At 55.9% G+C, this 14,893-nt stretch overlaps 1 protein-coding gene across 1 annotated transcript in view; it reads left to right on the top strand.

The window, feature by feature from the left end:
* The window catches only part of LOC104568808 (plexin-A2-like), an 87,910-nt gene that overhangs the window by 41,907 nt on the left and 31,110 nt on the right, over nucleotides 1-14,893 (top strand). The window contains exons 4-11 of the mRNA XM_088534696.1: nucleotides 309-409; nucleotides 2,848-2,971; nucleotides 3,638-3,791; nucleotides 4,770-4,866; nucleotides 7,817-7,931; nucleotides 13,351-13,551; nucleotides 14,199-14,295; nucleotides 14,428-14,621. Of these exons, the coding sequence (XP_088390822.1) occupies nucleotides 309-409; nucleotides 2,848-2,971; nucleotides 3,638-3,791; nucleotides 4,770-4,866; nucleotides 7,817-7,931; nucleotides 13,351-13,551; nucleotides 14,199-14,295; nucleotides 14,428-14,621 (1,083 nt within the window). The remainder of the gene's footprint in view (nucleotides 1-308; nucleotides 410-2,847; nucleotides 2,972-3,637; nucleotides 3,792-4,769; nucleotides 4,867-7,816; nucleotides 7,932-13,350; nucleotides 13,552-14,198; nucleotides 14,296-14,427; nucleotides 14,622-14,893) is intronic.

A 14,893-nucleotide genomic window follows, 5' to 3' on the forward strand; every position in this document is an offset into this window, starting at 1 on the left:
GACACACAGCGTTTGGTGTCATTTCCTGAAAATATGAAGTTGCTTTTCCTGCTCACGCTCATCTCCAAGGGCTCCCTTTTGCTTAAGTATTTCTCTGTCCATTTCTCCTCCTTTTTTGCAGGCAGCAGCAAATGGAGCTTTGCCCAGGTGACCAAATGGCTCCATGACTCAGTGTCTAATATTTCCTATTCTTGTCTGGCTCCACAGGTGCTCGAGCGAATTCCCTGCCGTTCGGGAGCTGCTTTGGTGTCCCCGGGCCCTGGCTCGGGGGGCCGCGGGCGCTCACGGCGGCTCTGCTTCCCTCGCAGGTGTCGCGGGTGCCGGTGGAGTCGTGCGAGCAGTACACGACGTGCGGCGAGTGCCTGAGCTCGGGGGACCCGCACTGCGGCTGGTGCGCCCTGCACCACGTGTAAGTCCAGCCGCCCTGCGAGGACGGGCGCAGGGGCCTCAAATCCGGGCGCCCCTTCCTGGGACACTTCCCGCTCTGCAGTGCAAATGCCCCTGGAAATCCCTACACTCCTGGGGAAAAGTGAAGGCAGGCAAATCCCTGCCTTTGGAGAGGTGGGATACACCTGACGTGGGGAGAGGGTGTCCTGGGGTGCAAGGGAACACGGAACATAGACCCATGGCAGCAGGGCCTCTGTGCTGAGCTCTCCTGCTCGGGACACAGGCCAGCTTGGGACCCATTAAACGTAGCTGGAAGAGGTGGGAATGCTGCATGGGAAGGAGGGAGCGTATCCGCTCGGGTGGCACAAGGGACCGCACACAGCGGCGCGAAGGGCTCCGGGTGTTTTCCCGGGCACTGCAGGAAGCAGCTCGGGATAATGCAGGAGGGGTCTGTGCTCCTGCCGCCTCCCTGCAGCCCCAGCCCGGGCTTCCGAAAGCAGAGGAGGGATGAGGAGAACCCGGCGCGGGGGCCGCGGAGCCGAGGAATAGAAATCCCGGCGGCCTCGTGCCAGCGCACGGGAAGCCGAGCGGGGTCAGGCCCTTGGCCCCGCGCCCGAGCGGCAGGTGCTGGGAGGGTGGGAAAGGAGAAGGAAGGCGGCTCGAATGCAAAACGTGGCCTGGATCCGGCCGTGCTCCGCTCCGGGTGGAAGGGGGCTCGCGGCGCCCGGCTCGCTTTCCCGGGCTAATGACCCGCATCCTGCAAGCCGCGCGGGAAGCAGGTGGAGGTTGTTATCTTCATTTTGCAGAGAGAAAACCCTCAACACGCAGAGCAGAGAAAGGCATCGTTCGCTCTGCCCTTTTGGCCCTGATGTTTTGCATTAACCTCTTTCCAGCAAGAGCTTCTTGATGGTGCTTCTCAATCCTCCTTCGAGTTCTTCCGCTTTGCTGGCCCCCTCAGAGCAGTGATTACTTTTTAGCCCTTGTCTTAAGCTCTAGATAATTGGGTTCACTCACTGCTACTGAAGCCTCTGTCGTGTTGGAGCAGAGGCTCCGAGCGCTGCAGAGTTTGTGTTCAATTTGGCTTCTCGCTCCTCTGATTCCTTCGCTTCCCCAGGAAGCCAGGGAAGTTTTCAGAAGTTTTCTCCTACATGAGAAGGAGGGAATTCTGGCTCCTCCTCTGGTAACACTCGTGTTCCCGGGAGCAAGCAGAGGCCTCGGGGAGGGTGAAGAGCCTCTCCAGCCCCTGGGATTAGAAACCTGCAGGGCTCTTCCCGTGCTGCTCTCTGCAAGTGCCTTATTGTCTACAGCCCGATTTATCTCTGTTAGGGCTGTTGCCATAAATAGTATGATAAAAAAGAACCATTCCAGTGAGTCAATGAGATAAAGGCTCCAGTCAAGAGCTCACTTTAAAGCTATCTTACAGATTCACTTAAACCTCAATAATTCTTCCTTTGGCAGCGTTCATATTTAGCTCCATTATATCCCCAAAAAAAGAAGAGCAGGAGGGTGCGGGAGCAGCAGGAGTGTTTGCAGGGCATCGCAGGGGCCGCGTGGGAGCCGAGAGCGCAGACTCCGCTGCTCCTTTTCAGAAGGAAACAGCGTCCCAGCCAGGATGACCGCTCACTTCTTGGTGCTCAGAGAGATTTGCAAGGTGCTGGTAGGTCTTAGGTAGATGTGGCCTGGCCAAAGCCCAGTTCTACGCACACAGCTGGGCACACGTTTGGGTGAGGGTGCCCGAGCGAGCACCAGCGCCCACGTAAACAGCCCAGAAGAACCTCCTGGTGACGGTATCCCGGTCCTCTAACCTTTGCACTGCAACCTGAAATAAGGTCAGGATCGATAGCAAGTGAGAAGTGGTTAGGTTTGCTGATAGTTCATTAATACCTTTAAAATGCCAATATATGTCGTGTGCTACAGGGAGCGGAGCTCCAGGAGCAGGATTTTCCCCAAATGACACAAGATAGAAAATCACTGAGGGGTCCCACTGCCGTGCAGCGTTGTCGTGTGTGGTTTGAAGCGTTTCCCTAGTTCTTGGTGTCCTAGCGGGCACTGCTCTGTGCCCACACTTGTGTTTCCTGTTCCTGGAAGTGGGAATGGGAGCACTGGAGCCTTGGAGAGGGCGGCAGGGAAGCCAGCAAAACGCTGAGGCTGCGGCCAGAGGAGCCATCCCGGTTCCCAGCACTACCCCAGGCTCTTCAACAGGAGAGGATGAACGAGCTGCATGGTTTTGTTTAAATTAAAATGGAGGCAGCTTCTTTTGCTGCTTTTTGTGGCTGCCAGCTGCAGTTTGGGGGCAGATTATGAATTTACTGCTCTCGGGAAGGAGCATGGAAGGGAAGGTGCCATCCCGCTCATCCCCACGGCCCGGCCGTCGTGGCTGGCGCGCAGAGGCCGTTCCCGGGATCGCGGGGTGTTTCTGTGACCGGGTCCGGGCGCGCTGACGCTGTGCTCGTGTGCCAGGTGCTCGCCGAGGGACAGCTGCGAGCGGGCGGACGAGCCCAACCGCTTTGCCGCCAGCATCGGCCAGTGCATGAGCGTCACCGTGCAGCCCAGCAGCATCTCCGTGTCTGAGCACAGCCTCCCGGTAGGTGCTGGCGATCCGGGCTGGGGCCCTTTCCATGCATCAGGAGCATTTCCAGCCCATTGCGGGTCCGCTTTCCAGCCTTTCTCCCTTCCCAGAAGCACAAATGTTTCTGCCTGAGGCCAGGCTTGCAGAGGGGCCGCTATAGAGAGGACCGGAGCAGGCAGGGAGCAAATTCCCTCTCCTCCTGGGGCCCTGCTTGCATTTTCCATGCTCAGGTTTCACTAGCGTTGAAGGAGAAGCTTTGTTCCCGGGCTCCTTGGCTCCCTGTGCCCAGCCCTGCTGCTCCAGGGCGTCCCAGCTGTGCACAGAGCAGCTCGGCTCTCCGCGCGGCTGCCCCGGCACAAGTGCTGCTGCAGCTGGTGCCCGTCCCGGCAGCTGCCCTCGTGTCCTCCTGCCCGGCCTCCTCGGGACGTGTCCTGGCCTTGCCACCCGCAGCCGTTTGCCATGGGGGCACCGATGGCCTCCCCATGCAGAGCATCGCAGCCTGTGTCAAAACGTGGCATGATGCCACCGGTCCCCAAACGCTGCCTTCCCCCCGTGGCTGTTTTAAGGGGTCACTGTTCCATGGGAATAACTGAAACCGCAGCAGAGACTCGAGCGGCTCCGGCTGCAGCCGGGTCCCTCCATCCCTCATGCCCTCCCTGCCTCTGCCTTGCCCCCGTGCAGCTCAGCCTGCTGGTGAGCGACGCGCCGGACCTGTCGGCCGGGATCACCTGCCTCTTCGGAAACCTCACGGAGGTGGAGGGCGGCGTGTCGGGCAGCCAGGTCGTGTGCGTGTCACCGGCGGCGAAGGATGTCCCTGCCATCCCCATGGAGCAAGGTGGGCCACCAGCTTCTGCACAGCAACAGCAAACTGCAGCCCGGAAGCGTCATGGGTGCCCCAAAAAAACTCATGAGTGCCCCAAAAACATTGAGCGCAGGGAGGTCAACACTGCCCTTCCTTAAAAAATCCACACCTAGAGCCAAGGAGAGGAGGGCCGGGAGCTGCAGCCTCCCCAGCCCCGGCTGCCGTGGAGGCTCCCGGGGCTCTGCAGCGGCTCCCGGCTTGGCCATGGTGGGTGGATCGGGAAGGGGCAGCCACGCCAGGCCTGACCTGGCACCCACGAGGAGGTGGCGCCTCTTTATTCATGTCACTGCTGTCATCATTCCTCTACCCATAACCAAAATGCTCCTTGCTTGGAACTGTTTTCTGCTTGGCATCCTTCCAGGTGCCAGCCATGCTTCCTGGCCCATCATTCCGTGTTCCTAAAACGTTATATGGAGTGGGGGACATGGGGCTGTAGCCAGGCCAGTGCCAGTCTAGCCCAGAGCAGCCCTGGCCGAGCACCCTGCGCTCAGTTCCTCCAGTGCTGACTCTCCTCTAACGCGTCCTTAATGCCCTTGTTTCCCAGATCGTCTCCTGTTCCGGCTTGGGCTGTTCGGAGCAGACCCCATTCATGTGGTTTTGTGCTGAGGAGAGGTTTTTTTTTTAAGGAATGAGATGGGATCCCAAACTCATTTCAAAGGTGTCCTGAGGCAGTGCTCAGGCCCTGCATCTCCTGCGTGTTTTGCTGTCAAGTCTGATTTGCCTGGGCGGGATTGCTGGAGGGAGCCGGCTCGGCGGGGGCTGCGCCGGCTGCTCCGCTCGGAGCGCCCGGAGCTGCCGCGGACCCGCAGCGCAGGGGCCGCACGGCACCTGTGAGAGCAAAACCCCGCTGCTCCCCAGCTCCTGCCCGGCACAGACGGCTCGGGAAGCCGAGAGCCGGGCCCGGGGAGGGCATCGCGGCTCCCGCGCCGCTGAGCGCTCCTCTCCCCGCAGACTGGTTCGGCGTCGTGCTGCAGCTCAAGTCCAGGGAGACCGGCAAGACGTTCGTCAGCACCGAGTTCAAGTTCTACAACTGCAGCGCCCACCAGCTGTGAGTACCTGCGCCCTTCCCCTTGCCGCCCGGGTGAGGGGGAGATTTCCTGTCCCTTCCCAGGTGGAACAGGCAGCTGCTTTTCCTAGGAGTGACTTTCCCCAGGCAGCAAATCCCAGCCACTGCAAGCGGCTCCATGCAAAGCACATGGATTCCCTTGCCTCTTTTTTGTGCCTGAGATGCACGAGGGATGCGTGGAGGGGAACCCGGAGTGGCCAATGGAAAGGGCTGTGACCTGGGCACTGGCCTCTGGCCCGACGGGGGGGTGTTTGTCACACGCTTAGGGACCAGCCCGGGGCTGACCGCATGGGGAGCCTGCAGGTCCCTGCTCGCCCATCCCCTGCACGTCTGCGTTTCTCTGCCTGGAGACACAGCGTGAGCCTGGAACAACCTCAACCTGCTGGTGCCCCCCAGCTGCACCATCCTGCAACTGTGAGTGCAGCGCCGAGGGGCAGCAGCGCGGCCGGGACGCGGCCCGTCCCCGCGGCACCGCTGCGGCCGCACGAGCCGCCCTGGCCACGCGGACGGCGCGAGGCCCCGCGCGAGCAGCCTGGTGCAAACATCTCCCCCGCGGGCACCTCTCCCGCTCCCAGCCCAGCCGCTGGCCTCCAAATGGTGTTTACACATCCGAAGTGTTTATAGATTCCTGTCTGGAAGCAGAGCAAGCCCCGAACTCCAAAGTGAAACGCGGGCAGGACCTGCCAGATGTCGGATAACGAAGGGCAGGCCTGGCCTGCGAGGCTGGGGCACCTGGTGCTGCGGGGCCAGCTGTCAGCTCCGCTCTGGGCGCAGGATTTGCTGCCCTGGCTGGTGCTTGGGGTCATTCCCAACCCTGCTGAGCTAGATTTAAAGCCTCCAACTATGGGGCCTTCCCTCGTGCACTTGGAGGACTGGTGTGTGTTCTGATGAGCTTGGCTCACAGGGGATTTTTCTAGGCATGCAGTCAAAACATTGCGGGGGGAGAAGCTAGCGGGGGCACGGGGATGAAAGGAGCCCGGGGAACCCTGCAGTCCCACGCGTTATCTCTCAGCGGGGAGCGTATCCGTGTCAACACGTGCGCTCCTCCTGCCGTTCTGCTGCGTTCTCCTGGCCTTGGATTTGCTTGAGGTATTCCAGGGAACCCTCATGTTTTTAGGAGTGGAGGTTGAATCGGGAGAGGCGATAACGTCTCTTCTGCCCTTCGTTCGGCTCCCTCTGGCCGAGCCTGTCTCCAGTGCCACTGCCAGGGTATTTGAAGGCAGGACAGGGGAGCAGCTGAGCAATCTCTGCCCGCGTGGCAGCAAAGGAAATGGTTTTGTGCTTTGCATGCGGCGTGTGCCCTTTGGGAGCTTGCCCTAGGCTAAGAGGGGCGCGTGTTTGTGGCTGGCGCAGAGGAGAAGAGGCTGTTTTTACCGGCCGAGCCTGTTAAACCTCGTGGGCTCATCCCGACGGGAGCGCGAGCCGAGGCGGGAATCCCTGTGGACCAGCGGGGACTTAGTTTTGAGTCCATTTTAACAAACTAAGGAATAGATGAGGTGAAAAGATGCTTCTTTACTGAGAAGGGATGAGGCAGCAGTCCCTAAGGAAGGTCAGGGTGAAGGAGCCAAGGTGGTGACCCTGGGAGGGTCCCCAAGAGTTGGGGATACCGAGCGGAGCTGGGAGCAGCAGCCAGAAAACCCATGGCACAACGAGAGGTGCCAGGCAGAGCTGCTGCCCCGGACAAGCAGGGAGACCCTCCTGCCTCCTTCCTGCAGGGCTGGGATGAGCGGAGAACCCCGTCAGCTCCCGACGGGGAGGCGAAAGGCCGGGTCCCAGCCAGGTGCGGGAGGGTGACAGAAGTGCTGCAACCAGAAATGGAGACAGAAATGGGTCAAATAAATGAGTAATTAAATAAGCTTGCAGCTCTTGATATTCCTCCCCAGATTTGCATTTGCATGATTAGAATAAGCTTCCTTGGCTATTAAGGTCACTATGAATGCATCAGAAGGAAAAAACAATTGAGTTATTAAATATGCATTCGAGTGGCAGCAGCTTGAAAGGGGAAGCACCAGGCGGTGGCACCTCTGCCCAGCTGGCACGGAGGGCAGGGCGGCAGGACAGGGACTCGCTGCTCCCCTCCTGCCCAGCCCGGGCTCCGGCTGCTCCCGGGATGAGGTGCAAGTCCAAGAGGGACCCACAGCTCTCCATCCCCTTCCGCTGCGATTCACGGCAAGGGGCGTTTGCACCCCCCGATACCAACTGAATTGCTTGAGCCCTGGTGAGGTTGGTTTTAGGCAGATGGCTGCTTTTTTGTTGAAAATACTGTTTTTATTCAATTGACCCTACCACCAATACTTTTAAAGAGAGAGAGAAAAAATGGTCCATATAAAGGAGCAGATTTGTTTGTAATTCGTATGTTTTTCAAATCCTTGCCTTTGGGATCTAGAACAGCTCAAATGAAATGCCAAGCCCATCCAGCAGTGATGCTCCTGTGGGAAGGACGCGCGGCGCTGGCAGCCGACGCCTGCGCCCCGCGCGCTCCGGCCGGCGCCGCGCTCGCTCCGTGTCCCCGCTCCAGCTGCCGCGTTCCCGCCCGTTCCCGCCGGGGTCCCGAGGTGTCAGTGCGCTGGGGTGGCCGCAGGCTCCTCGCCTGCCTCTCCGGAGCCCTGGCTGATTCGAATCCCACGGGGCGGCGCAGCTTGTGCTGACAGCAGTCACCAAACCCTGCCACATAACATCGAGGCCCGGCCTCAGGCAGAACAGGCGGCTCCAGTGGATATTGACCTTTCATCTAATTGGCAGCTTATTAGAAAGTGTGGGATAAAAAATATCCAGCCAATACCCAGATTCTCCTCTAGCTAAAAAGGGAGTCCTGATACCGTACAATGCTCTGTTTTGTCGGGCCCGGTGCAATGCTGTGTTGTAAATCCAAGCTTGTGTTTTGGTAGTGGGTGAGTTTGCAGGCTGCTGAAGGGTTGTCTCCTCCCCGCAGGTGCCTGTCCTGCGTGAACAGCGCTTTCCGCTGCCACTGGTGCAAGTACCGGAACCTCTGCACCCACGATCCCACCACGTGCTCCTTCCAGGAGGGCCGCATCAACGTCTCGGAGGTACTGCCGCCGCTTTAAGCACTTCTTGCGTCGCTCGTCCCGTGGCACAAGTAGCATATCCAGGGTTGCTCTGGGGGGTTTTGCATTTCCAGAGGGCAGATGTGCACTCCTGGCTGGCCTCTAAAAGTGCAGAAGCAGCTTTGAAGAGCTGAACAAGGAAGCGTCAGTCTAGCAAAAGCAACGTGTCTCACCCTGAGCACCAAACCTCTGCTAAGTGGGGGTGCTTAAACTCAGTAATAGCTGCAATTTCCGTAGTGCTTTCCTTGAGGGATCTCAAGGACTTCTCAAAGACCAGCACATTTCTGTAACTCAGCTTTCTGTACAAGGCATGCAGGGATTTGCCCAGCAAATGACCAGGCGGATGCAGAGCTCTTGATGAGGCTCCTGGTTTTGCATCCAGTGAGTTGTGTTGGTAGGTCTGAAATTTGTGACTGTAGCCAGGCTGTAAACTAATTACGAAGGGAATTACAAATGTGAACAACCCCAATCTTTGAAAAAGAGAATAGACTTGGGTTCCGAAGCTGTGGCCCAGGAGCTGTCTCTGTTAAGAGTTAATAAAAGGCATAGGGCTCTATTCCAAAAGCACTTCTGAAAGTTGGAAGGAGGCACAGCCCACAAGCCACTTCACCAGACAGCAGTGAGGACACACACAAATACTGAACGAGCAAAGGAGGAGGATTAGCAAGGCCAAAGATGAACCTTCCTAAGTAGACACAGAGTGAATGGATGAGAAAGGGAGGAAGGTCAGTCATGGGGGTAAAACACTGAGCCATTAAATGGAGGCGACTCGAGCTCCCAGGCTGCCAGCTAAACCAACATTAAACCTCAAATTTAAACAGCACATGTGCCTTTCTGTTTAAAACGGTGTCAAGAGGCACCCGGGCACAAGGCAAGAAATGTTAATGAACTGCACGTTACTTCAGTGAGGATCTGCAGCAGTGAAGGGATGGAGAGTAGCCAGGAGCAGGCAGCAGCCCCCATGAACTGCATCATGCTGCAAAGGCAGGTGCCCACAGAGATGCACCTGCCCTGGGGACAAGCTAAAGCTTTTTGACCACTTCAAAACCAAGAAACTTCCTTTTAAGACAGCAAGAGAAAGGAACAACCTTTGCTTTTCCTTCTGTCAAGAGATGTGGGCTTCTTTTTCTTTCACGCTCAAAGCATTATCTGTCTTCCCAGGCTTTACAATTATAGTCCTCATTTTTATAGGTCTTCAACCCTATGATATCAAAAATGTTTTTTAAAGCTTGACAACTCTCTGGTGAAGTAGGACAATGCCATTATCTCCATTTTCCCTTGGGAAAGCACCGGAGATGATTACCTGAGATCACACAGAGCGAGTGGAAGGGCTGGTGTCTGTCTGCCCGTTCCTGCTGTGATCTGCAGAGCCACAGGACTCTGCTGTCTCCAAACTGCTGCTTCATCTCGCAGGGCTTCGGGCAGTTTGCGTCTTACTTTGCTGCTTTGCTTCAGTTTGCCAGTGGATGCAATGTGCTGACTAATGCCTTTTTGGTGATTGCTTTTGATAAGGGCTAATGGTAACAGTACGGATGGTTTACTCTTCATCATGATGCCTCTGCACTTCTGAACACACATGCGAACCCAGCCCTAATTTGTTTGCTTATTTAAAGTAAATGAATTGCCACTTGTGTACACAGTGCAGTTCTAATGTCTTTATTATGGGTATCTCACTCCTGCTAACACATCAAATAAATGCCTCATAAAAGTTTCCTCACTTAAAACAATCCGGATCACAATGTTCTCATTGTGTCACGGCCTGATATATTGGCAAAATGTTTGTGCTTATCAACATCATTCCCCTCGTAGCGGCAAGTCTATTGTGTTTGGAAACACAACATTAATAACAGCGCTTCAGCCAGAACTGCCTCCGTGAGGGAGGATTCCGAGCGCGCCGCGCGCAGCTACGTGCTGGCCTACTTTCAGTCCCATGTGCATGTTCCCGTGTAAGGTTTGCACACATGTTTACATGGGGCTGGAAGTTCTCCTGTGACTTTATATTTACTAGAAAATATCCCGAGTGTTCCCTTTTACCCTTGGCCCCTCATAACTCGTGTCCCAGGTGGATCCAAGTGTGCACATTACTCCCTTTGGTGCCACTAGTCAACAGCCCTAGGAGGGGAAGGGCCGGTGCCAAAATCCCCCATTTGTGCAGCCTTTTCCTAGCCCTTCTTTACATGCAGAAGTGCCTGCTCAGACCCTGCTGCCTAAGGAGCAGGGAGAGGAGCAGGCCAGAGACCCGCACAGCAAGGTCTCTGCAGAGGAGACCTCGGGCTTTGCAGCGCTCATGGTCTCGCTTTGCACAGCTTCAATCCCAAGGTGCAGCACAAGGAGCTTCGAGACCTTTGCTGCTTCCAAGCAGGCCTGTAATACCATTTAAATGTGCATGAGGGGGTTGGATCTGTGTGCGTGTAAGGCTTATGGCTATAAAATGTGTCTCTGTAAATGTATAAAACATGCAGGTGAAGAGGAGTGTAGCAACATGGATCTATTCTTACACGCATCCCCGTGGAGAGCTCGAAGCAAATGAATCCTATTAACTTCCCAGGCTGGGATCCGTGCCCTCTTTGATGGCCGCTGTGTGCAGATAATGTTGTTGCCACATGTGAGATGCTGAACGGGGGAGCGGAGCGTTTCACATTCCTGCAGCTTAGTGCAGAGCCAGATTTCAGCTCTGTTCTGGCTCCTTGGAGTTGAGGTTTAAATTATGACTTTGAGAGCAGTTTCTGTGCACCACGTTGTACCTGTTGATGCTCACTGCTGCTTGATGCTGCTGGAGAGAAATAAAACAACGTAGAGCTCTCCTGTATCTGTCCCTCAGTCCCCATCTCTGAATACCTGAAGGGAAACTGATGTGGAGGGACAAATAGGGGTGTCATCTAAGCCCGCTGCAGTCAGCAAATGACTCTCTGTTGGGTGACGTGTAACTCCTAGAGATGTGTGTGTGTGAACGAGTACCCATAGCAACAAAAAGCCCGGGTGTGCAGCAAGAATAACTCGTCTCTATTTGGAAAGCTTCATTTGAGCTTGTTGGCAACCCCTTTTTGTCAGTAGATTTGTGGTATATGGGAGCTGCAGTGTTTGCGCTTCGAGGGAAAGGAGCGACGCGGGAGAAGGCGCCGCGCGGGGCCGGGGCGCTGCCAGGCAGCTGGGAAAGCAGAGCCCACCTGTATTTACACGGCTGTAAATACGGCGCTTTGTAAAGCCCAGGCCAAGCATGGGCTACAGCACGGCGTGCAGGACCAAAGGTCATGAATTGAGCAGTGAGAAAAGTCCAGCTTCAACTGACTCTCCTTTTTATGTGTGGTTGCTAAGGGGCAAGACCTGCTCTCCTTTCCAGTAGCATAAATGAAGAGTAATGTGTCTGCATGAGTAATGGAGACTGTAATTTATATCACTGGGAACAAACTAGGAGCCAAGGGTTTATGTTCATGTGCCAAGTTCATTTATGTTTCTATCTTTAAAGTGTGTGTAGTTAAGTGATGTTTGTAGAGATGTTTTTTAAGATGACAAGTACAAAAATCTTGTATTTTCTTCCATTTGAGTGAAACTCCATCATCAAAAGGAGGGTCCTCCATTTCTAGCGGATTTTTTGCAAATAGAACAAAAAAAGAGCAAGAAGATTTGACCTGTTAAAACTGTTCTGTTAAGCACAAATAATAACCCTGGGTGCTCTGATCTGCTCCAGAGGAAGATGCAAATCTCTGGTGTTGGAGATGTTTATAGACCTTGCAATCTTTGAGGCTAAAAGGTGCTGGAGAAGCGTAAGATATCTTTATAAATTATGTGTGATGATGTTTCATACAGAGGCTATTGCTTACAAGTCTGTACCACTCGTGCCTTGGAGCCTTGTCTTTCCCCAGCAGATCTCCTGGTTTGTGTTTATTGTGGTTTACAGAAGTCAGGGAGATAATGAGAGGATTGAGCGCGTGTTTGTTTAGCGAGAGGAGGTAATAACGGCCTTTCTGGTGCAGGCAGGATTTACTCCTCATGAATTAAAAAACAAAGTAAACTGATTAGGGAACAAATTGCGTATTCCGCTGCCTGCAATCCTCTGTTTTCTCCGTATTTCCTGGGCTCCCGGATCCTGCAGTGGGAAGCGAGCGGAGCGGGCAGAGCTGGTGCCGCCGGCCCTGGCAAACCTGCGCCCTCCCCAAGCCCTGCAGGTTTCAGGAGCCTCATTCGCTCGTCAGATAAATTCAGCAGCAGCTGCAATTTCCTCCAATGTGACATCTTTTCTGCCAGTGAAACCCCGGCTCGAAGAAAAGGAAAAGAATCTGTTACATCCTGCTCGGCTCTAATGACGGTTAGAACAATTTTTGCTACCTGCATTTGCAGTACTAGGGAGCAGGCCTGGAAACGCAAGCCCCCTTCTAGGAAAATGCATTTCTTAGCAGTCGTGTCACGACTGGCAGTGGCCAGAAAGGATAATGGTCCAGAACGTGCTCGTTTTTCTCAGGTCTGTGCACTGTGATTCTACCATTGGTGATATGGTTAGAGATTTTTTTTTTTTTATCACAAGGAAATAAAAGATTTTACAATTCCTTTCCTCCCAGAGATGGCTCCTCAAAGCCAGGGAAGCTCTGTGGACCCCTTCCTCCCCTGCACCGCACTGAGGCTGAATGCAGAAGGTTCAGATGCAGTGAGATCTTGAGCGCAAGACGGCAGATGTGTGGGAACATGCAACAAGAAGGAAGCAGTGTTTGTGCAAGGACAGCGTGGGCTTGGGGAGGGAATATGCCCTGAATCCTCATGGTTTGCTGGGCTTTACTTCCCTTCCAGCAGAGCTGGCTTCCTCGCTGTTGGAGCTTAAAATCACTCCTGGCTGTTAATCCGTGAAAGTCCCTGTTAGAAATAAAATAAAAAATATATAAGGAAAAGTGCCACTAAAAAGGTTTATGAGGCAGCAGTTTAAGCTACTGGCTCCTCCGAGCGCGGGAGCATCTGGTTCTGGTTTACGACGTGCCCGAGCTGCCGGCGTCGCGGCGCGTTTGGGCAGGAGCCGTGGCCGTGTCCCCGCGCGCGGGGCAGAGAGGGGACGCAGCCCCGTTCCCTCTGCAGAATTCTGCTTTAGCTACAGGCACTAAAGGGCAAAGTCCCTTTGCTGCAGGAGCCTCCAAGTCACCGCAACCCCTCCGCACTTCCTGCAGGAACGGCCGGCTTGGCAGACGAGGCAGATTTGCCCAGGAGCGTTGGGATTCGGGTGCTTAATCCCGTGTAGCCTTCCGCTTGGGGGATCTTTTCTGCACCCGGGTCCTGCCCTCGGGCGTCCTCCTGCCCTCGGGCGTCCCGCGCGTCACCGCGGCGTGTGGCTGCCCAGGGAGGGCGGACGGGAGGTTTTGCCCAGCCGGGGCTGTCGGCTGAGCCTCCCCGTGCCCTCTGCTCTCGCGTGTCTCCCCAGGACTGCCCGCAGCTCCTGCCCGCCGAGGAGATCCTCATCCCCGTGGGAGAGGTGAAGCCCATCACGCTGAAAGCGCGCAACCTGCCGCAGCCGCAGTCGGGGCAGCGCGGCTACGAGTGCGTCCTCAGCATCCAGGGCGTCATCCACCGCGTGCCCGCGCTGCGCTTCAACAGCTCCAGCGTGCAGTGCCAGAACAGCTCGGTGAGGCTGCGCGCGGGATGCGGCGGCACCGGGACGCGGTTAGGGCAGGATCCCAGCCCTGGTCCAAGAGCCGCGCTGGGAGTCCTGTTGGGAAGCCCTTGCTCATCGTCCCGTCACTGCCCATCCGCAGAGACCCGCGGGCAAACAGGGCACGTTGGGTTTGTTTTAGGCAGTGGAATGAAGGACTTCAGGGCCTGCTTTAATATGCAGTGAAGATGGTCTTAAATTGTTAATGAAGTTTTGAATTTTTAAAAATTTCACCAGATATTTATACCTCACTGGCTGTCTTTGGGCCCCGTGGTCTGGTGGCTAATAAATGCGTCACTCCCCTTAGTACTTCTCCTGTCCAAAGTGGTTTATAAACGTGAGGAAAGCCCCTTTATCACTGTTGAGCAAATAGAAAATAGCAGGTAGAGAGTTTAAGGACAATTCTCCTCCCACAGGTGTGTCAATTGTGCGGAAGATCTGGTCCCTCTCTGACTTAATTACGTTTTCCTGGGGAGCAGGGATGGGGTCAGAGCTGAAGTGCAAACCTGTTGGTCACTCGGGCATCTGCACAGGGTTTTTAAGCAGAGAATTGGCATCATCCTGTGCACGTGGCTCTGCTGCCTCCTCCCCAGCGTTTCATTCTCCACCTTCTTCTCTAGTACCTCTACGATGGGATGGACATAAGCAACCTAGCCGTGGACTTTGCCGTGGTTTGGAACGGGAACTTCGTCATCGACAACCCCGAGGATTTGAAAGGTAGCGGGTGCCTTCCCGGGAGCGGGCAGAGCTGCGTTGCTGCAGCCGGGGCCGCCGCAGCGCTGCAGGCCGCGGGGAGCGCGCCGGCCCCGGCGCCCGGCCCCGCGCTCACGGCGCTCCCGCTCCCCGCAGTTCACCTGTACAAGTGCGCGGCGCAGCGCGAGAGCTGCGGGCTCTGCCTCAAGGCGCAGCAGAAGTTCGCGTGCGGCTGGTGCAGCGGCGAGGCGCGCTGCAGCCTGCGGCAGCACTGCGGGGCCACGGCTGCACAGCCCTGGCTCGACTGGTCCAGCCGGAACGTGAAGTGCTCCAACCCGCGCATCACCGAGGTAAGCGAGGGCCCTGCCCGCCCCCGGCCCGCTCCCCTCCTCTTCGGCAAAATTGACCTGTATCCCTTTCCATCTAGTCTGAAAACGCATCCTCCTCTGGCCTGCACCGAGGAAGGGGGAATAAAACGCCCCACTACTTTCTGTGAAATTAATTTGCAGATTCCTCAGCACACGAGCAGGGTTTGCAACCCCGCTCGGCAGCTGTCACTCGCCCGGCATCGCTATCAGCATTGGGGTGACCGCTATGGACTGTTGCATGAATGCTAATTAAA

This window comes from Tinamus guttatus, unplaced genomic scaffold (genome assembly GCF_059628265.1).
Source record: "Tinamus guttatus ecotype Peru unplaced genomic scaffold, ASM5962826v1 Tinamus_guttatus_pri_ptg000589l, whole genome shotgun sequence".
In the NCBI taxonomy this organism is placed as follows: domain Eukaryota; kingdom Metazoa; phylum Chordata; class Aves; order Tinamiformes; family Tinamidae; genus Tinamus; species Tinamus guttatus.